At 44.5% G+C, this 22,258-nt stretch overlaps 2 protein-coding genes across 3 annotated transcripts in view; both read left to right on the top strand.

The window, feature by feature from the left end:
* TDRD7 (tudor domain containing 7) overlaps positions 1-12,976 on the top strand; it is a 54,972-nt gene extending 41,996 nt beyond the window's left edge. For both annotated transcript variants that reach the window (XM_070431120.1, XM_070431119.1), the window contains 5 exons: positions 723-857; positions 3,302-3,412; positions 5,603-6,105; positions 9,245-9,405; positions 10,744-12,976. In XM_070431120.1, the coding sequence (XP_070287221.1) occupies positions 723-857; positions 3,302-3,412; positions 5,603-6,105; positions 9,245-9,405; positions 10,744-10,964 (1,131 nt within the window). In that variant the 3' untranslated portion in view covers positions 10,965-12,976. The remainder of the gene's footprint in view (positions 1-722; positions 858-3,301; positions 3,413-5,602; positions 6,106-9,244; positions 9,406-10,743) is intronic.
* A 3,787-nt stretch (positions 12,977-16,763) lies between these two features.
* Positions 16,764-22,258, top strand: part of TMOD1 (tropomodulin 1) — a 77,259-nt gene continuing 71,764 nt past the window's right edge. The window contains exon 1 of the mRNA XM_070431116.1: positions 16,764-16,876. The gene's annotated coding sequence lies outside the window, so the exon portion shown is untranslated. The remainder of the gene's footprint in view (positions 16,877-22,258) is intronic.

Genomic DNA, 22,258 nt, shown 5'->3' with positions numbered 1-22,258 from the left:
GGGCTGCATTTGGCCAGTGTATTCAATGATGCCAAATGTCACAATGACTTATTAAGGGAAATTATGGGCATTTAAAGATTCACCTAGGTTCTTATAAATCAAATGTTGCCTTGATTTAATGTGTAATTTTCCCATTTTTGAATCACTAATTTGGACTTATTTTACCTCTCTATGACTTTCTGAGTTTCAAATTTTTAGTTAGAGCAAATGAAGATAATTATCATTGGGTTTTATGACAAAGCTACAAAATACCATTTATGGTTTAAAAAAATATAGCATTTACTTGCTAAAAGTAAAATTCGGACTCTGAATTATCTTTATTCTTTATTTCCACATTGCTAAGACACAATCTTTTTTTTCTCACATTTTAAGATTGTGGAGAGCAGACTGCATCCTATAATCAGCAATACATAATGTGTCAAATTGTTTTATAGTCAGTAGTGTCCTAGAATTGAAAATATAGTAAATATTACTATATTTGTTAATTTTACTGATTATTACTAGTTTAGTGATTGGTACTGACTAAATAAATTAACAACAAGATGTTGAAATCCAATCTACTCTAAAAGAATACATGTAAGTACTTTTTAAAGTAAGAGATAATTTGGTAACGGAAGTCTCTTGCTTTTACTTGCAGTTTAGAGTTGAACAAAATGTCATGGCACAGAACCGTTTTGACCTTTGGGATGTGCTCATTAATGAGCCAACTTGTCTCATTGCAGATCATGAACGTTCACAGCAGCCGGACTCTGGATGTTCAATTCCTGGACTCCGGCACCGTGACATCCGTAAAAGTATCTGAGCTCAGGGAAATTCCCTCTCGGTTTCTACGAGAAATGGTTTCGATACCATCTCAGGTACTGTGTGTTACAAGCTCAGGAGGTTTGCTGGAAGAAACTTGAATATGTTTGTAATCATGTTGTGAGTTGCCCAATCAGTTTTGATCTTCATAATGATTGAAATCTGAGTTTGTAACAAAATTGGAAATGATCCAAATGTGGTTGTTCACTCGTTTCCAGATATAAAATTCAGCTGTCTTAGACAAGAATACCAGTCAGACTTATAGAACATTGTTTGATGTTTGTTTTCAAGTATGTTCGGTCATTGGGGTATGTTGTCCAGTTAGAGGTTCCATTTTAATAATTTAGTCAATGCCAACTTCTACACAGCTTTAAGGTTTGTATGTAAATAATTACTTCCAGAGTTCTTTGATTAGAACACATTATCTATGGAAATATGTTTATATTTAACATTTTCTTATATGATATTTTCCCCATAAGTTTTAGTAAAAAGATTAACCTCCGCCTGTTTCTCCTCTATTGTTAAAAAAAATTGAATTTTGAATTAATTTAAATTGTTTAGAACTATGTCCTACCTTTAGTTTTTTTAAAATATATTTTTATTGACTTCAGAGAGGAAGGGAAAGGGAGAGAGAGTTAGAAACATTAATGATGAAAAAGAATCATTGATCGGCTACCTCTTGCATGATGGGGATTGAGCCCACAACTTGGACATGTCAGAACCAGGAATTGAACCGTGACCTCCCGGTTCATAGGTCAACGCTAGCACTGAGCCAGGCTCACTGGGCTATTTCCTATCTTTAGGAGAAGTAGAGGATTTTGTATAAAAATTAATCTTTTTTGAAAATAAAATTGTTCAACATTCTGTAATTTTAAAAGGCTGCTTGACTTATATGTGCAAGAAGATATCTTATGCCATCAAAGCTCAGTGAATAAAAAGCCCTTGTTCATAATCAGCATGGCTTTTATTTCTCTCACTCCAGTTACCACTGCCTTTTCTAAAATGACTATTACAGAGCAGCTGTTTAACTTGGGATCAAGCCAGTTTTCAAAATCACTTCTATTGTTGCTCCGCCATAATTTTAAAAATTGTTAGACTTTTAAGTGCTACTTTCCCTTGATAGCACCTCTGGCCTCTATACCCCTTGTTAGAACATCCCCCTGGGCCAGCCTTACGGAGGGGAAGGAGACGGGGGCTCCATCCCACTGCTCCTGACTGTCTGAAAGTCACGAAGACCTTCTTTAGCTACAGCATTAAAAGCCATGACAACTTTTTCTATTAATCTTATCCAAATTCGTTGTTTAATAGATGTGAAGTTGGGGGGACTTTAAAAGCCAGTGAGGCCAAGCCTCTGGCTGACAGCATCTCCCCAAAAGGTCTAAGAGCAGCAAACTGATGGCCTGTTGGCCAAAGCTGACTCATGAATATTGGTTTGGCCTCTTGGCTCTTAGTGTTTTAAAATGTGAATTGGTTGCCAGAATTTAAAAATCAGATAATTTCACACTTGACAAACTAGAAAATCAGACAATATTGAGTGTTCTCCTTTATGGGACAGTACTCTGTGGAGCTTGGGAAGTGGCATTCTCCCCGGAGGGCCAGTATGCTGGTTCCACCTGGCCGCCTCACTCCCTCATCACCTGCCTGGCCCCTGCAGGTATAGAGTGTGTGACCTCATCCAGGGGACACATTGAGAGACTCAGACCCGAAAGAAGAGGATATGACAGGGAGGATGTAGCCCAGAGAGGAAAGAAGGAATCCAGGAAGTAGGTTTTGTTCCCCTCACAGAATTGCCTCCATCAGTTCAACGGCTTCCATGAGACTGCAGGGGTCCCTGAGGTCACCTTTTACTACCACCTGCTGTAGCCATTCTACAAAAGCTTGTGCAGAGGTGCGGGAAGGCGAAAGGATTGTGGGAACTGAGGCTTTTAGCTATTGATGGGTCTCAGTTTTTCTTCATTCTCATTACAACCTCCTCCCAAAGGTGAGCAGAACTGCCTGGCACCCACGAGTGCTCAGGAAATGCTGAATGAAGCACATGCGCCTCCAAAAAGATTTTTCCAACAGGACTCAATTTTCATCCAAATGACACTTCATTTTTTTTGTTTAAGTTGGGTTTAGAGGGAAGACCTAGACATAAGTCCCAATCCTGTCTTCTCGGTTTTGTGATCTGATGGTCTCTCCACATCTGTTTCACCCTATATATAATAGGGTCACAACGTTGGCCTGTCAAGCAGAGAATTATTGTAGGGTGAGAAGTAGGTGAAGTGCCTGGTATGAGCGTTGGCTGGTAATAGGAGTAAAGATAATAGTATAATATAAACAGAGCCAGGAAGAAAGCAGGTGCTCTAGCCTGAGCACTGTGATTGTCATTATTAGCTATTGCTGTCGCTTGCTTTCTATCTTGGCAACATCTGACTTGTAGGAAAATAATATTGACGTTACTCACAAGTACCTGTTTTAAGGTAGTGTGCTTGCTTTTCCATCATGTTTTCTTTTTCAGGCCATCAGGTGCTGTTTAGCAGATGTTCCACAATCTGTTGGCATGTGGACGCCGGATGCTGTGCTTTGGTTAAGAGATTCTGTTTTGAATTGCTCGGACTGTAGCATTAAGGTTAGTTATCTTATTGGTCTCGATACATTTAGAAAGGGAGCTGTCAGCCAGAAGGGCTCATTTGTTTTTGTGTGAAAGAATTTATCTTACTGTAAACTGATGCTTTCACACCTGAGATTGGTTACATGTGTAGTGAAAAGATATTTCATGGTTTAATTTTTTAAAATATATTCTTATTGATTTCAGAGAGGAAGGGAGAGGGAGAGATAGAAACATCAATGATGAAAGAGAATCATTGATTGGCTGCCTCCTGCACACCCCCTACTGGGGATCGAGTCTGCAACTGGGGCATGTGCCCTTGACAGGAATCGAACCTGGGACCCTTCAGTCTACAGGCTGACTGACACTTTATCCACTGAGCCAAACGGTTAGGGCTCAGATTTCATTTTTATGTAAGAACTTATTCTGAGGAGTGGCCATGTTAGAGGGGTTAAGGGAGGGCGGGGAGGGGAGACATCTGTAATGCTTTCAACAATAAAGGTAAATTTTTTAAAAAGCACTTACTCTGTATCTCCAACACTATTTTAAAACCCTTTATATAATTTTCCCGTTATTATCGAGGTAGCAGACATGATTCTCTGCTCCTGTTTTGTACCGTGATAAGGAATTAAATCCCCAACAGAGGGATCTCCATATATGTCTTGACAAATGTTTCTAAAAATCATTTAAGTCCTCTATTTCTTTTTTTCTAATAGATTATAAACAAATTATTTGCTTATAATCCTGTTTTTTGCCTCTTTTCCTAAAGTTTGCTTCAACTGCTTGATTTATTTAGTTTGTTTTTTTTTACACTTTTGCACCTTCATATCAAAAACATTGCTCATATTTCCAAGAATAGAAATGCAAAATGATATTTCTCTGTTTTAACTAATGCAAATTGTGTTGTCATTTTATATGAAAATTTAATAATGAAATGTCCTTGAGAAATACCTTCATGAAGATTTCTAAATTATTCTAGCTCACACTGATTTTCCTCTCTTCATACTCCTTTTGGGTTTATAATGTACAGTTCCTCACTTAATTATGTATCATTTTATATTCTTTAATTGACACATGATAATGAATATTGTTTTCTCAGCTATTTTTTCAGCCCCTAAATTCAGAGCATTGGGTACTCAATAAAAATATTTTATGGTTGATTTTTGAAACGGTACTTCTGTATCATAAGTATCAAAATGAATTAGCAGTCAGTACCTCGTTAGCACTCCAGATGATGAATTTAAGGAGATTCATCTTGCCAGGGGAAAAAAAAACAATTTTAAGTAAATCACTGCAGCAGGATTGCCTTGCAGGTGTCTCCCTGTCTTCAGGCCTGGTCTCCGCCTTTCAATCCTGGCCTGATGTGATAAAAACTAGATGTGCTAGAAGTATCTCATGTTTGTCATTTCTGAGATAAGCCAGAGGAGCTGATGAGAAGACTGGAACAGTCAGTCACCCAGCAGTATAGCCCATTGTCAGTGTCTGGTGTTCCCAGGCAGACACTCACTCCGCTGACAGGAAGAGGTAGCTAGGTAGTCAAAGGTCTCCTGGGCAAAGGTGCAACCTGCCCCTCTGGCCTGGAGCTTCCCTCCTCTCTCACTCCCGAGGTCCCTCTTCCCTCAAGTAACTGAGGAGCGGGGAGGGCTGAGGGCAGATATTAGGACCAAATAAGGAGTTTAGACCAGAGGTCCCGGAGGGTATGGCGAATGTCAAAGCTTTTTCCTCCCTCCAGTGTGAGAGGACACCAGCCTTAAGCAGAATGCTTGCTGGACGCTCTGCCATTGCTGTGATTATTTATTATTATTGAAGTTGAGTGATGAGCACATGCGGATTCCTCATACTCTTCTCTCTATTTTGAGTGTGTTAAAATGTCATTAATTTTAAAAATGTAATCATGATATATCAAATCATTTCCTCTCAGTAATAATGACCTCTAGCAAGTTGGAAGGTATTCTCAGAGATTTGGAAGTTAGTACATTTTTCACTTCCATAAGCTTGTTGCTGGTTGCTAGACTACTTAAGAGCTTATCTATTGCTACAGATGTGATAGATAATTCCTCTGACCTTAAATAAAATGACTTTGAGCAAGTTGGGGTGGGGATTTTTTTTGCAAAATACTGTGCTTTAATATTTAATGTAAATATTATAACCACCTCTCGGAGTTCAGTGTAAACTTGGATTTCTTGAATTGGTTTTTTACGTTTTTCAAAGGTTACAAAAATGGATGAAACCAGAGGGGTCAACCACGTTTATTTATTTACTCCTAAGAACTTCCCTGATCCTCACCGCAGCATTAACCGCCAGATTACAAACGCAGACTTGTGGAAGCATCAGAAGGACGTGTTTCTGAGTGCCCTCGCCAGTGAAGCTGGCTCTCCCAACAGCAGAGGCGGGCACACCATCACTGAGAGCAACACCGGGGAGAATATCAGAAAGAGCCTCGTGGAAGTCAGCAAAAAGCCCGTGGTGGATCACATCAGCTCTTTCTCCACGGAGCAGCTGCCGCCTCCCGTGCACTTGGCAAAGCCAGGGGAACACATGGATGTGTACGTGCCGGTGGCCTGCCACCCGGGCTACTTTGTCATCCAGCGGTGGCAGGAGATCCATAAGCTGGAGGTTCTGATGGAGGAGATGATCCTGTACTACAGTGTGTCTGAGGAGCGCCGCGTGGCAGTGGAGAAAGACCAAGTGTACGCCGCCAAAGTGGAAAATAAGTAGGTCCCCGGACACAGCGTTTTATTCTGTTTCTAAGAGAAATGTGTAGAGTGATAACAAGACTCCTTAATCCCTGCAGGGGGGCTTTGAACAGCACGAATGGGAGTTTCGAATGTGAAATGAGACTAATGAATTATGCAATTTTCTAATATTTAAAATGACATCATTTATCTAAAAATCTAGTGATCATATACCTATTAAAACCTAACCATATCTGAAGTGATGGTTTAAGTGTTTTTTCTACTTTTCTATTAGAAAATATATTTGTTTATTCAGAAAATATTTTTATTTAATAACCTTTTAATTTTAAAAATAAGATATTTATTGTAGAACATTTTAAAAATACAGAAAAGTATACAAAATGAAAATTAGTCAACCAGACACTACTTATGTATTTCTTCAATGACTTATGGAATTCTTTTAGTTTTTACTCTACATACTTATACAGCTGGATTATTATTATTATTATGTATAATTTTGTATTTACTCTTTTACCTGACAATCCTGTGAACAGTTTTTCATGTAATAAAATTTCTTCATAAACATTTTTAATGGCTAAGTAAATAGTCCATCATACAGAGAAATCATAATTTATCATTCTCTTTTGTTATGTAGGTTTTTTCTCCCACATTTTTCACTCTTAAAAGTTAAAAGTATAGTAACTCATTCTGAAAAGCATTCAACTAACATGTTGCAAGTTTTTCATCTTCCAAAAAGCATTTTTACTGTGTCAAGTTACTGATAACAATAAGCATAAATATGTTTAATTCATAACAACGGAAACACTGTTGGTATAAATTTGCCTCAGAATTCTTTGCAGGATAATTTAATCACAGTTAAAATCAAATTACTGTTACCTGTTATCTGAGGGGCAGATTAACGATAATTAGTGGGGGGTTCTACTTGGAGGCAAGGGTTGTGTGGAGGAGACCTGTAGTATGGGACGTTAAACTCCGACCCCCTCACCCCATGTGCCCAACAGCTCTACCCCAGGACTCTTGGGCTTCAGCCAGTTAATCTGTCCCCCAGATAAACAAGGGGTGTCATAGATAAGAAAAGATTCCCTGATTTTTTTACTTTATGAACTGAAACAATGTAAAATGTTTAGAGTTTCTATCTTGCTTACAACCCAGGACTATTTAATACACCTTGTTTCCAAGTAAGGTAAGTTAAGAAGTAGGAATTTTGGATGCATTTTTTTTATTACAGTGGTTTCCAAATCTATCTCGGCTAAGAATAACCTAGAAAACCTATTAACAATGGAGATTCTCCTTCTTCACTCCAGACACCCTGAATCAGAATCGCTGGGGGTGGAACCCCACAGTCCGTGTTTTTAACAGATTCTCCAGGAGATTCACAAGCAGCCTTGCACTGAAATTGGAAATCTAGCCTTTACTTAAGCTATTAGTTTTGAAAGTTGGAAGCTGAGTAAAAGTCCAACACTTAAGTTCTCTGATGGCTCTCTCCTCTGCACCTCTTACTTGTAGACTAACAGCACAGACACCACCATTTGCCCTGTACAATTTGAAGACATTGCTATTGGCTGAAACCAAATGTTTTAATCTCCTTTTGCACTTAAGTAAATTAGCAGCATGCACCAAGCTGGCATTTCCATATATGAAAAGTTCTCTTTAATTTGGTCTGAAGTTCTTATATTTACACAGCTTATCTTCATTTTAATAATAATTATAATGGCTACCATTTTCAAAGTGCCTAAAAGGTCAAGTACATAAAGTACTAAGTGCTTTGTATATATTATTCCTGCAAGTGAATTAAAATTAAATATTACCCATGAGATAACAGGCTCAGAGAATAAACAAAGAGCCCAGGGTAACGCAACTGGAAAATGGTCCAGCTCAGGTGGGACTCCGGCTCAGCAGTCTGGCCCGCAAAGCTCTTAGGTACTTATTAGGGTACCTTTTTGTGTCTCCGTTGTCTCTGCAACTCATGGATTTTTGCGTGCTGCGCTTTGGCCTAATCTGAAGGTTTATGGAATTTCCCCCAGCAGTGCCCCATCAGTGTTGAAGAAGCCTTTCTGTAGCCTTCTTACTGCAGTTCACCCGTATGGCACCTGTGTAGGTATCCTGTACTTATTTCCCACTAGGTGCACGCTGCTGGGGAATGGGTCCAGTCTGGGCCCGCCCAGCAGTGTTGCAGTGAGGTGCTTGCTGTTCACGGGGCTTGTACTTGATACACGTGTTTCAGAGGGTGTCCAGGTCTGCCCCCTGAGGCAGGCCCCGACGCCCACCGTGCAGGAGCAGAGACTTGCCTTTCAGACATTATGAACAACCATCCTCACCTCGGTGTAATCATCTGAGCAAGACTCTAGGACTTTAACATGGTCCTTCATTCCTGAACTTGGAGGTCTAGGTTTTTCTCATTTTAATGAGACAAGGCCCAGAGGGGAAAAGTATATTTGTGTAAATTTCTGGCACCTTGAACACTGGATCTTCCCCCATACTCTCCTACCCTTTAAGCAATCGGTTAGATTTCTTTGTTTTGTTTCTCAATGCATTTACTTGGCATAATTAAAATTGTCAACTTCACATTACTTTTTATAATCTCTTCCCCACCTCCCTTCCCAAAATGACTTTCTCTTCCGTTCCTCCCCACGCCCCACCTCCCCCTCCACTGTAGTGTTTGCTCCATCCAACACACCATGCCCTGTAGTGTCCCCTGTGCTTGTCTTCTCTTGCATGTCTTCAGCCTGGCCTGGTCCTGCTTGCCTCCCTCTTCCCGTCTTCCACACGTGTGCCTTGCCCCCAACGTGTGGCCATCCTGGTCTCCCCGACAGAATGAAGGGATCTACCAGCCTTGTCCTGATCACCCTCCATGGCATTTGTTTCATTCTGCTTAGTGGTGGTCAGTAGATTCTCTCATTCTCCTTTAGCTTCATGAGGCCTGATAAAGGTTGTTGGAGTGAGAGAATTCCACCAAATGAGCCAGTGATAAAGCTGAGAATAGTAACCTTTGGAAAAAGAAGAAGCAATCTCTTTAAAAACGTCTATGATAGTATAGTTCTATATTTTGATTATCATCATTTATATTCATTTTTCTTTTTATTGTAAAATGTTATCCTTAACCAAAGCAGGTGTTGATTTTGTATGTTTCTTCCTTTTCAATCCTTTGCACACGTAGGTGGCACAGGGTGCTATTAAAGGGAATCCTGACCAATGGACTGGTATCCGTGTACGAGCTGGACTATGGCAAGCACGAGTTAGTCAACATCAGAAAAGTACAGCCCCTAGTGGACATGTTCCGAAAGCTGCCATTCCAAGCAGTCACGGCTCAACTAGCAGGTAATTTCTGTGGAATTTGAACTCATTCCCCAGCATTGTTTATATGTTTATATTGTCATTTTGTCCTGAGTACAGAGTCATTGGCCTATTGAGGTAACTTTTTTTTAGCACAAACAGCTTCCCGACCATAATGGAAATAGTTTTTAATGGTCTCTCAGTCATGCCTTCCAACTACACCTGCTATTTCTGTTTTTCCACATTCCTTTCTGTCGATGGTTTCATGTATGAGTTTATTTCTAAAGCTATAATCTTAGTATAGGTACAATATTACTATCTGCTTTTTTCACTTAGCATTTCCCCCCTAATTTGGGGGCGGTTGTTTGATGGTCTTAATAATGATCTTAATAGCTGCAAAATATTCTGTTTGATCATTATTTCCCTATTGTCGGATGTTTAGGTTCTTTACACTTTTATTGTAGCATTAAGAAAAAACCTGCGACATCCTGGCCAGTGTTTAGGGTGTCAGCCCATGCACCATTGGGTCACAGGTTTGATTCCCGGTCAAGGGCATGTACCAGGATTACAGGCTCGATCCCCGGCCCTGGTGGGGTCTTATGCAGGAGGCAACCAATGGATGTGTCTCTTTCACATCGATGTCCCTCTCTCTCTTTCTTTCTTTCTCTCTCCCTCCCTTCCTCCCCTTCCTCTCTCCCATCCACTCTCTCTAAAAATCAATGGAAAAAATATCCTCAGGTGAGGACTAACAAAACAAACAAAAGTCATGGGGATTTAGAAATGCATGGGACTTAAATTTCATCTGATCCAACCAGTTTATTTTATAAGTAAACCAAGGCCTGGGAAATAAACTGATTTGCCCCAAATCAGACCACTTGATAGAGGAAGAGCTGGAAATAGTAACTGAGTCTCCAGATGTTCAATCCGGTGCTTTTGCCCTAATGTTGTGTATAATAAAATTTTGAAAAATTAGTATATTAATGCTTTTTTACTATATCTCATTCATCAGGAAAAAAATCTATAAATAAGAGAAATGTTATTGGTATCATTGATATTTTATTCCCCCTATTTGTGTCTATTATCAGTTTAAATCTGCATGTACTTTATGTAGGGAAATGTATAGTAGTTATTATAACTTCATTTTATAACACAGCATTAAACCTCAAATAAAGCTGTGTTTGTAGAAAAAGGTCTACAGAAGTAACCCATTAGAATAGAAAACTATAAGCTGGACTGCTTCAAGACGGTTCTGCAACTGTTTTTCAGCTAGGCAAGTCCAGCCTGGGATGTTTAAGCGACTCTGGAATTGACTAAGTAGTTTTCCATTATAGTGGGGCAGGGAAAGGCTCATTTAACCCCTCACTGCTCTGCTCTTTCTCCTAGGAGTGAAGTGCAACCAGTGGTCTGAGGAGGCTTCCATGGTGTTTCGGAATCATGTGGAGAAGAAACCTCTGGTGGCACTGGTGCAGACAGTGATAGAAAGTGCTAACCCTTGGGACCAGAAAGCGGTGGTCTATTTAGTGGACACATCCCTGCCAGACACGGATATCTGGATTCATGATTATATGTCAGAATATTTGGTAGAGCTTTCAAAAATTAATTAATCGCTGCTCTGAGACCTCCACAACTAATTCAGATTTTCTAGCAATAACAAAATGTAGTAGGTTTAAAAAAATCTTATCTCTGCTACATGGCTCTGACTGCTGTGGGGATTGAAAAGAATATGTTATGTTTGGTGAAAACTATTTAATAAGTAGTATTTAACAGAGTTGAATTTTCAAAAAAAATTGCACTTGAGTTATTACTATAATAATAGATTAAAATGTTTATCAATATAAAAACTGACTACCTCCTAATTTCTAGGCTTTATGATCTTAAGATGAAGCGTTTCCCTTTCTATTCATGTTGGCTTCCTTGCAGTGCTGGGTTCTTCTCCAGTTAGACTGAGAATTTTGTGACTTAACTCTACCCTGGTGTCCCAAAGTCGCCAGACCCTGTGAAGACTATCCCGAGTCTTTAGCACACCAGCGTTGCTAGTGGTGCTGCAGGAGGGGCAGCCAGGCTCACCAGTATGCCCCTCCCCCCAGTCTTGAGTGGCTTCTCATTGCCCAGGGCCGTGGTCAGGCCCCTTGAGTGTGGCTCTTCCTAAGCCTTAGGACAGTGATGGCGAACCTATGACACGCGTGTCAGTGGTGACACGCGAACTCATTTTTTTGGTTGATTTTTCTTTGTTAAATGGCATTTAAATATATAAAATAAATATCAAAAGTACAAATCTTTATTTTACTATGGTTGCAAATATCAAAAAATTTCTCTATGTGACACGGCACCAGAGTTAAGTTAGGGTTTTTCAAAATGCTGACACGCCAAGCTCAAAAGATTCGCCATCACTGCCTTAGGAGTACCCTGATTAAGTTAATAACAACGTACCTACCTGTATAGTTTAAGTTTAAAAAATTTGGCTCTCAAAAGAAATTTCAATTATTGTACTGTTGATATTTGGCTCTGTTGACTAACGAGTTTGCCGACCACTGGCAGGGAGTCCAGACTGAAGACCCAGGCCTTCTACCATCTCCCTACCCAACCTCATTGTACACCATTCCCCATGCCAGTCACACTGGACCTTTATATGGTCCCCGAACCCCATGCATGTTCATCCAGGGTTACTGGTATTCTCGAGCAGTGATGTGCTGGTAAATGTTTGACGACTAGTTCTATTGGGTGTGGTCGGTGACCTTGATCTGCAAAGCGTGATGACTCCTATGTTGTAAATACTCCATCCGCTGTTCAGTTCCAGCTGACAGTGTGACATCACTGAGTGTGGAGTTGGTGGGAGATGCACCCAAGCGGCTCTTGCAGCCGGTACAGTGGACTCCAGCACACCACTGTCTGTATCCTCCACAGCACACAGAATGCTATCTTGCCCACATCAGGCACATGTAATGGGTGTGCTTGCTAAGGAGCAGGCAGGATGGATTGACAGAGGGACAGGTTGGAGGCCTTAGCAGTGGCCTAAAGATGAGGAGGGGAGGCCCTGGCTAAAGTGGAGCAATGGGACTAAAGAAAAAATATTAAAGGCTTTTTGAAGTTCTTGGTTAGAATGACTTGGTTAGAATGCCATCTTGAATATAGAAGATAAGGAAAAAGAGTTGTCAAAGAGTGATGCCAGGAAAAAAAGGAGAAAAAAAAAGTTTTGCCAAGTCTTAAGGTCTGAGAGGCTAGGATGGTGACCATTACTCAGTGTGACTGGGAAGCTTAAAATTTTGGTTTTGAACATACTGAGTTTAAGCTAATAGGCCTCTGGGTAAAGATATGCACAAACTATTGGAGATATGGAGTGGATTTCAGGGAGAACACCAGGCTGAAGGTAAAACACTTGAAGTCATTTGCTTATTTTTTGTGTGAGGAAATCTAGGGAAAGAAAGAAAAGAAAGAAGTTAAAGACCAGGTATTTTAAGTTCTTTGTATAAAGCATTAAAATTATCTTTCTAGCTTTTTAAAATGTATATTTAACATTTATAATGAAAGTGATTCAAAATTCAGGAATGCTTATGCCAGTGATTTAAATAATTATTTATGATAAAGTAAAAAAGTCTGACATAAATGTGTAAGTGAAATAAAGTAGTATAAATGTTTTTTTTTATAATGGTTTCTTTTCCTACAAAAATAAACTAAAATTCTCAAATTATCTACAGATAATGAAGAGGTGGTTTCTATTTCCCTGACTTTAGAAGCATTACCATTACTTTTTTAAATAAAGCAATTAATTGCATTGTTGATGTAACTGAAGAAATTAATCATGTGCTAGGACAATTTGACAGACAGACAAATGAAACTTGACCTCTACCTCACACCATATTCCAAAGTCAATTCCAGGTGGATTTGAAGCCTAAGTGTGAAAGGTTAATGTAGGAAGATAACATAGGGAAATACCTTTATAATCTAGGAGTAGGAAAGATGTCTCAAACAGGACACACAAGGTGCTAACAATGAAGGAAAAGTTGATAGACTAGACCAGGGGTGGGCAAACTTTTTGACTCGAGGGCCACAATGGGTTCTTAAACTGGACCGGAGGGCCGGAACAAAAGCATGGATGGAGTGTTTGTGTGAACTAATATAAATTCAAAGCAAACATCATTACATAAAAGGGTAGTCTTTTTTTTTTTTTTAGTTTTATTCATTTCAAACGGGCCGGATCCGGCCCGCAGGCTGTAGTTTGCCCACGGCTGGCCTAGACTGTACTGAAATGAAGAACACCTGTTCATCAAAAACATTATTATGAAGGTGAAAAGGCAAAGCAGAGTGGAGGAATATATACTGTACAGGTTGGGGCCAAAGTTGGTTTACAGTTGTGAGTACGAGAAACAGATTTTACTTTTATATTATTATTAGTGGCCCGTTGCACGAAGATTCGCGCAATAGGCCTTCCTTCCCCTGGCTGCCGGCACCGGTTTTCCTGCGGCACCCAGGACCCAGGCCTTTGGTCCGGCTACAGCAGCGAGGCTTGGCTTCTCCACTCCGGCTGCTCCCAGCCCCTCCTTGAGCGGAGCCCAGGGCGGGCTGGAAGCCTGGGTAGCCCCTGGTGACCCAGGCCCCCAGCCCCTCCTTGAGCAGAGCCCAGGGCCAGTGGGAAGCTTGGCTTCCTCTGTCATCGGGAGCAACCCAAGCCTCCTGCTCGCTTCAGCTCCGTGGCTGCCACCATCTTCAGTCGTCTTCAGTCTTCGCTCCACGCCTGCGTATGCAAATTAACCACCATCTTTGTTGGGTTAATTTGCATAGTCGCTCTGATTGGCTGGTGGGTGTAGCAGAGTGGCGGAGTGACAGAGTGATGGTTAATTTGCATGTTTCTCTTTTTTTTGGATTTTTAGAAACTATATCTGACATGATTTTATTTATCAATTATATTACACATTCAAGTTAGCTTTTTTTTTGCCTTTGTATTTTTTTTTATTGCTTAAAGTATTACAAAGGGTATTACATATGTGTCCTTTTTTTCCCCCCCGCCCTTGACAATCCCCTGACCTCCCCTACCCCCCCATTGTCTTATGTCCATAAGTAGTGGCCCAGTGCACAAATTTGTGCACATTAAAAGGGAATTAATTAGAGGAAATATTTTAATATTGCTATTTGCCTTTTCTCTATAATAGAAGTGTCAGAGATGAAAGAAAATTAGTAAAATGTATATGAAAGTCTTCCTCCTGTCAGAGTCTGGGGCACGCCGTGGAACCCAGAGTCAAGTCCCCGCCCACCAACGTGCACCTTGAAATTGCGTGAAACTCAGATCCGGCCAGCCCCACCAGGCAAGGGGCGCAGCCTCAGGTCCCCCAGCCCAGTGCCGGGTGGGGGCTGCAGCCTCAGGTCCTGTGGTGCACCCTCAGATACCCCAGCCTGGTGACGGGGTGGGGGATACAGCCTCAGGTCCCCCAACCCAGGGCAGGGGGCATGGCCTGAGGCCCCCCGTCAAGCCCCACCGGGTGGGGGGCACAGCTTCAGGTCCCACCCCGGCCCAGCTCCACGCAGAATCAGGTCCCTGCTGATTGCTTGTTACAACTCGTTATGGGAACCCCGCCTCCGCTGTGGGCACAGCCATCTTGTGATGGAGTGATGGAGTGAGGGTTAATTTGCATATTACCTCTATTACATAGGATTGTATTATTTTCCATATGAACAACTGTAAACCAACTTTGGCCCCACCCTGTATATATGTAGTGGGAAAATATATTGAACATTTTCAATAAACAAAAGGTTATCCAGAAACAAAATGGGCAATACTTTTGAACAAAATACTTCACAAAAGAGAAAAACCACTGGCCAGTAAGCATGAAGAGGTGCTCAACCCAGTAGGACACAGGGAAATGCAAATTCAAACCTCAATGAGATACCACATCTCATGTACCAGAAATGGGGAGGAATGTTTCCACTTTCGTTAATTCCAAGTGTGGCTGCTGCATGGACTTGTGCAGAAGGAGAGTACCGGTAAAGGACGTTCCCAGCAGCACTATTTGTAATAGCCAAAACCTGCAAGCAACCTAAACGTCCATGAAGAATGAAATGCATACTTACAAATGGTGGTACAGCGTTGGGTATGTATCCCTTTACAGCAGCAGTAATCAACCTTGGCTGCACATTAGAATCACCTGGGAATCTTTTTAAAATCCTGATTTCTGGGCCTCATCCTCCAGAAATTCTGTTTCTTTGTTACGAATGTTGTGGCCCCACCCCATAACAAAGCAACAGAATTTCCGGAGGATGAGGCCCAGAAATCAGGATTTTAGAAAGATTCCCAGGTGATTCTAATGTGCAGCCAAGGTTGAGAACCACTGCTCTCTAGCAATGAGAGGAAACTACAGCCACAGGAAACAACACAATCTCTCAACATAGAATTGAGCAAATGAAGCCAAATGTGGAGGGAAGAGGGAAGCAAGGAGGTGATTACTGTGAGTCAAGAAAGTAATCCTCTTCAGGAGCGAGTGGTGAAGGGAAGGCCACACGTTGGCTTCTGGGCTTGTTGGCAATGCTGTTTCCTGACTGAGTGGTGGTTGCAACAGGTGTTCTCAGAGACAGAAATTCTTGAACCTGCCCACCTGGGTTGTATGCACATGTTAGATTCCACAACAAAAGGGTTTTTAAAAACATCTGGAATGTTAAGTCATTGCTTTATTTTAAAATATATCTCTTGCAAAGAGCATTCTCTTACAGCTTTATGGGTTTTGTAATGTAGAGGTACATTTTAGTGGAAGATGAGATTAAACAGAGTGTTTCTCATTGGCAATCATACCCCAGGATTACTATTATTTGTTCCACAAACTTTCCCATCATAACCCAAAGAGATCTTACCTTCTGTCCATACAAATTGTTTATGAGCCATTTTAAAACACCTAAAGTGTGTTGGGTTTAAGTGGTTTGTTCTGGAAAACATGTTAGCCTCTTAAGAACGTGGGGCTTGTTTTGCTGTGGTTCTTTTACCTCGTTATTTGGGACCCCCGTTCTCTCAGTATAGAGACAATCCTCTCAGCGCTTTGGAACTACGCGTCCAGGAAAGGAGCGCTATCGCTGGGCTGCTAGTTACGTGGCGGGTCGTTGCTTCAGTGGCGGGTCGTTGCTTCAGTCGGAGGCGGTGAAGGGCAGCAGCTGGTTGGCTGGCTTTGCACCATCCAAGAACCTTCCTAGACCCGCAGGACCGAGAATCCGCCCACCTTTTCTCGATGATCTACCATCACGTTAACTCCTGGGACAAGTGGGATCCCGAGACTCAGGAGTGCCCTGCACCCGCGAGCCAAGCCTCCAAGCGGCGGCCCCGGCGCCCCGGAGTGGAGGGAGAGATAAGGAGGGAGAGGGCGGCGGCGGGGCGGGGCGGGGCGCGGTGACTGCGCGGAGCCGGCCCGCCCCTGCTTCCACCCCCGAGCATAGCGCCCGCCCGCCCGCGGCCGCACCGGAGCTCGTCCAGCCCCGCGCTCCGCTCGCTCGCTGCCCGCCAGCCCGCCGCCCGCACTCTCCCCCGCGGCTCTACGGCCCGGTAAGCCCCCCACCCGGCCAGGGTCCCCCTCGCGCCCCCGGGGCTCCCTGCCCCCCGCGCCGGGGCCCCAGCCATATCTGGGCAAAATATTCAGCTGTCGCCGCCGCCGCCAAGAGGGACTGAGCGTGGCTCCCTCTATAAATAGCTGCCGCCTCGGGTTGCCTCCGGGGCTGGGGAGCCCGGGGCCGGGGGTCCGGAGCCCGACGCGCCGGTCCGCTCCGCCGGCGCGGGTGGCCCTGCCCGGGCGCCCTCCCTGCGCCGAGGCGCCGCGTCCGTACCGGGAGCGGAGAGCCGCGCCGGGCTCGGGGGCCTCCCCTGCTGGGCTCCAGGTGCCCGCGCCGACGTGCGCCGCCCCCGCTCCGGCTCCCGACAGTTTGGGGGTGCGAGAGGGGGCTTGGGCGGGCGTGGAATCCGGGTTCGGGCTGCGCCTGTTTGTGGCAGGAAAAGTTTCCCCAACTGCGGGAGACGGAGAGGTTTAAAGCGCCACGATGCGCGCGCCTAGGTGGCCCGGGAAGGAGCCTGGAGGCAGGAGCGCCCTGGTTGTTGCCAACTCATGGGCACCGTTGGCGAGCCCTCTCCGTTCTCGGGGACTCAGTTTCCCCATTTGCAGGGCGGGGTTTGGTTCCCGGGATGAAGCGAGGAGCCTGGGCCGTGAAAGCAGCAGGACATGCTTTGGACCACGGCGCTCCCCCAACCTGTTCACCTGCTCCTGCCCGGGACGCTGGGGCACAGGGCGCAGGGGTTCGGAGACCCGGAATCTGGCGGACCCTCCAACTCGGGTCGGATTCGGGGACCTACGGGGACCCTCGGGGTAGCTAGGCTGGGCCGTGCATCCGCCGGAGAAGGGCGCCCCGCGGTGATGACGGCATCGTGCGGGGTAACAGCCACCCCCTTCGCAAAGCAGCCTGTGACTCCAACAGCTTCAGACCAAAGAACTGGGCAGGCCCTCGCCTCAGTTGCCGTGATTATGATGCGACTCCAAGCGGGGCAGGCACCCCCCCCCCCCCCCCGCTCCTTCTGCTGTTAGGACCTGGCTCTTGGCCTCCACCATTGCCCTCTCAGACTTTTGGAGATGACCTGGCCCAAACACGTCTGCACCCTAATCACAGAACTAGACCCTAGCCTAGTCCTGGGCCTCAGCGGGAGCACCCCAAAAATCCCCATCTAGAATTCTCCCAGGGTGACAGCCATTTTGTTCCTGAAGGGCCGCAGAGCCCCCTGCTCAAGGTCACGCGTGGATGGGCCGGCCAGGAGGTTTGCGGTCCCCACCAGCCTTTCTCATTCCTTTCCTGACCCCTCTGCTGCTGAGGCAGGTGTTGGGGATCAGTGAGCACCCCACCAATGCCCCCTCTTCTTTGATCTGCTGCTGTCCAGGACTTTTCCTTGCTCAGGCAATAGCACCCTCACCCTGAAGTTTCATTTTTGTTCCTATTTTACTTTGTTGTATATTTTCTCTAGTGTCTTCTCAGAGCCTCACAGGTCGAATTAAGGGGAAATGGGGACAGGTAGTAAGGTTCTCATCGGTTCCAGCCGCACAGCAAACAGGCAGGGAGTGAAAGCAAGGAGCGGAGACTGCCCTTCAGTGTATTAAATCCCTTTAATGAGCCAGCCTTTCAAACCCGTGTTTCTCCCAGACTAAGAGGAAAGCCATTGACCTCTAAAAATAGCTTCCGCCCACCTTATCAGGGTCTCACACCTTCTCCCTCCTCCAGGGCAGGGCTGCTTGCTACTGCTCAGCAAAAAACCCACAAAAACAAAAGCAAACAAAAACCACACTAAAACAGGGAGTAGGTGGTGGCAGCTCTGAGTCAGGAAAAGTGGACTTGCCTGGAGGGTGGGACACTGGCTCCAGCCCCAGCTCTGCCACTCAGACTGAGCATGAGCAATGAGGAGGTGGGCAAGATGGTCTCTAGTGGACTTGGAATCAAAGGGGCTTGGAGTTTCCTGGGAGACGTTTTAACAGGAGAAGAGTGAAGTGCCGGGATGCAATCTGGGGGAACCCACTGTGTGAGGAGGAGGGAAAGCGTGGGAGAAAGTGGCTTCCCAAGAGCCAAGGTAGGAGAGGGGTTGGCAGTGCCAGCTGCTGCACTAGGACAGCGGAGATGAGGACTGAGAAGAGGACTGAGAAGGGGCCACTGGCAGGGAGTCATGGGTGACTTTGGCCAAGGCACTGCAGGGGCTTAAAAAGTGGGATCTGCTACTGCCCTACAGGGGCTAGTGAGCCTGCCTGTCCATCTGATCCTCAGTTTTCTCCTCTGTACAATGGGTTAATAGTAGTACCCATTTCAGAGGGGTTGCTGTGGGAATGAAGGGTGATGATGCAGGGAAAGCCCTCGGCCCAATGCTTGGCCTGCAGTAATATTATGAGTGTTAGTGAGGGGAAGAGGCAGAAGCTAAGGGGAGCTGAAGAGGTGGAGACAGCCTGCTACTCTTTCTAAAAGCTTGGGTGAGAAAGGAAGGGAGAGGGAAGGCATTAGGAGATGGAGACAGGGCACAGAGGAGGGGCAGGTGTTCCTGGGATGAGGCGTGTGAGAAGAGACAGAAGGACCAGGAGAGAGGAAGAGGGGGAGAAGAGAATCGAAGGGGTATGCACGTGGGAGGACGAGGACCTTCCTTAATAACCTGCTGAATGTCACCGGCTCTAGAATGAAGCTGAGCAAAGGACGGGTAAAATGAGGCCCATTTATGTCTGGCTCCGATTCCCCTCGGAAGACTTCATTGTCTGCAAAGGGGGGTGCTGATGGGCCGTGAAGGATGGTTTGACTCTGCCCAGGGGCCTCGTGACATTGGCTTGCTTATTTCTGAAATGACATCATCTATTGATGACTCCTGCTTAGCCCAGTCATAATGGCCTTTTCCAGTTAATGTTTTGATTTTTCGGTCTTACTAATGGACCAGCCAAGCTGCCAACATTTCTAAAGAGGCCGGTTCACTTTTTTGCTTAAAGCCAGAACACCAAATAGATCAATTATTTGGCTGCTAGGAGACATTACCAGTTTAAAGCCACAGGCCTGTTTCTCCGGCACAACAGGAATCAGACAGCCTGATTCAGGGGCCATGTCCTCTCTTTGTTTTGTTTGTAAAATCCACCTTTGGTTAATCACGACAGGACCTGACTCTCTTTGCTCTTAATGATAATGAAAGAAAGAGCTCCTTGGAGTCAACCTTGGTCATGTCTGGGAGGTTTTCTTTGATGTTAGGAGGTGCTAGGTTCATGTCTGATCTAAAAAACTAAACAAACTCAAGCATTTCTTTTATTTCCTCTTTTCTTACATCCTCTTGATTTTTCCTCAGAGAAAAACAGATTTGTGAAAGGGCTGGGCATTACTGTGCATGAGGAGAAACGTGAGGGAGGGAGGAGAGGGGGCGAGGGGGCAGCAAGCCCGGTCCCTGTGTCCTGTCTCAGCTCTCCTTCTCAAGGTCTTAGCCCGAGCCTCTTGTCACCCTGGAACTCCTAAGGTGGTGACCCCAGGACATTCCTGGGGATGATTCTGATGGATGATGAGTTGTGGCCACTGGGTATTCACTCTCCATGCCTATGGGAACCGGGAAAGCAGAAATGCCTCTTGGCCTCACTCAACTTCCTTCCTGGACTCTCCTGCCCGTTCTTAAATGTTGGTGCCACTCTCAACCCTATTCTCTTTTCACTCCAGACCCTCCTAGAATCCCATTCACCCTATGGCTCCAAGCTCCCCTATAAACTAACAACTCCCAAGTTCATGTTTCCAGGCAGGACTGCTCTCCGGTGACTCCTGCCAATTGGACAAAGCCAATAAAACATCCCAAGGGCGCTTCACCACCGACAGGCCCAGGCTCGGGCTCATCATCACCCAGTCCTCCTCTGGTGTCCCCCCTCTTGGTCAACAGTAACGCCATTCACCCAGACGCCCAGCCAGAGACCACCTTTCCCTTTGCCACCCCATTCCTTTGGTCAAAATCCTGCCAATTCTACCTTCCTCAATATCTCTCCCATTCATTTCCGTACCCCCATCACCACTCCAATCCATTACTTTGCCACCTCTCTCCCGAGTCATTGTCAGAGACTGTAAAGTTTTTCCACCTCAAGTCTTTTCTTCTATGCTGCTGTGAAAAGATCTTCGTGAAGTGTAGCTATGACTGTGTTGTTCCCTTCCCTTTGGGGGCTCCCCATTTCCTACCAGGTCCCTTAGCATTGAACACCAGGATCATCTAAGACCTGGCCCCAAACCACTTCTCCAAATTCATCTCTTGGCACTGCCATAAATTCTTGTCATGGTGCAAGCATACACCCCTTCATACCTCGCTGCCTTTGTCTCTGCTGCTCCTTCTGCCTGGAAAGCTGGTCTCTCCCTTCTGAACATGGTGAACTTGTAATCACCCTTTAAAGCCAAGCTCCTATTGCCTCATCTGTGCTCCCACGGCCCCCTGAATGGACCTCAGAGAATCCGCATAGTGTGCTCTAAGTGGAGTCATCCACCTACATCCTTATCTTTGACTAGACCAGTGGTTCTCAACCTGTGGGTCGCGACCCCTTTGGGGGTCGCCTAAGACCATCGGCAAACACATATATAATTACATACTGTTTTTGTGATTAATCACTATGCTTTAATTATGTTCAATTTGTAACAATGAAAATACATCCTGCAGATTAGATATTTACATTACGATTCATAACAGTAGCAAAATTACAGTTATGAAGTAGCAACGAAAATAATTTTATGGTTGGGGGTCACCACAACATGAGGAACTGTATTAAAGGGTCGTGGCATTAGGAAGGTTGAGAACCACTGGACTAGTTCCTTGAGGATAGAGTTTATGGCTCATTTATTTCTGTTCAGAGCTCTTTATGGTTTTTGTTCTTTCTTTTGCCCCTTCCCTACAATCCTTACCAGAGGATATGTTTAGAGAGAGGAAAAGAGAGAGAGAGAGAGAGAGAGAAACAGCGATATGAGAGAGAAACATTGATCTGTTGCTTCCCATTTGCATCCCAAGCAGGGATTGAACCCACAACCTAGGCATGTGCCCTGACCAGGAATTAAACCCATAAGGTTAATCAAAATTAACCTTTTGATGTATGGGACAATGCTCCAACCAACTGAGCCACCCAGCCAGCGTGCATTTTATACTTTAATAAATGACTGACCACTGAATGAATGAATGAATGAATGAAATAGTAAGCATAGGAAAGCCCTGTGATAACTATGACAGTAACACAACATCAACCAGCTTCTACACGTGTTCTCCCATCCCACCAAACCCTCAAGCCCATGAGGGCAGAAACCACACCTATTCTGGTCCCTCACTGACTTTGCAGCCCCTGTCAACCCCATCACAATAAGTAGAACAAATCCATTATCTCAATTGAAACTCAGTAATACTGTAAGGAGGAAGGACGGGTCTTAT

This window comes from Myotis yumanensis, unplaced genomic scaffold, assembly GCF_028538775.1.
Source record: "Myotis yumanensis isolate MYYU_CA2020_CCGP unplaced genomic scaffold, mMyoYum1.0.hap1 SCAF_12, whole genome shotgun sequence".
Taxonomy (NCBI): Eukaryota; Metazoa; Chordata; class Mammalia; order Chiroptera; family Vespertilionidae; genus Myotis; species Myotis yumanensis.
This window is presented reverse-complemented; position numbering and strand designations above follow the sequence as displayed.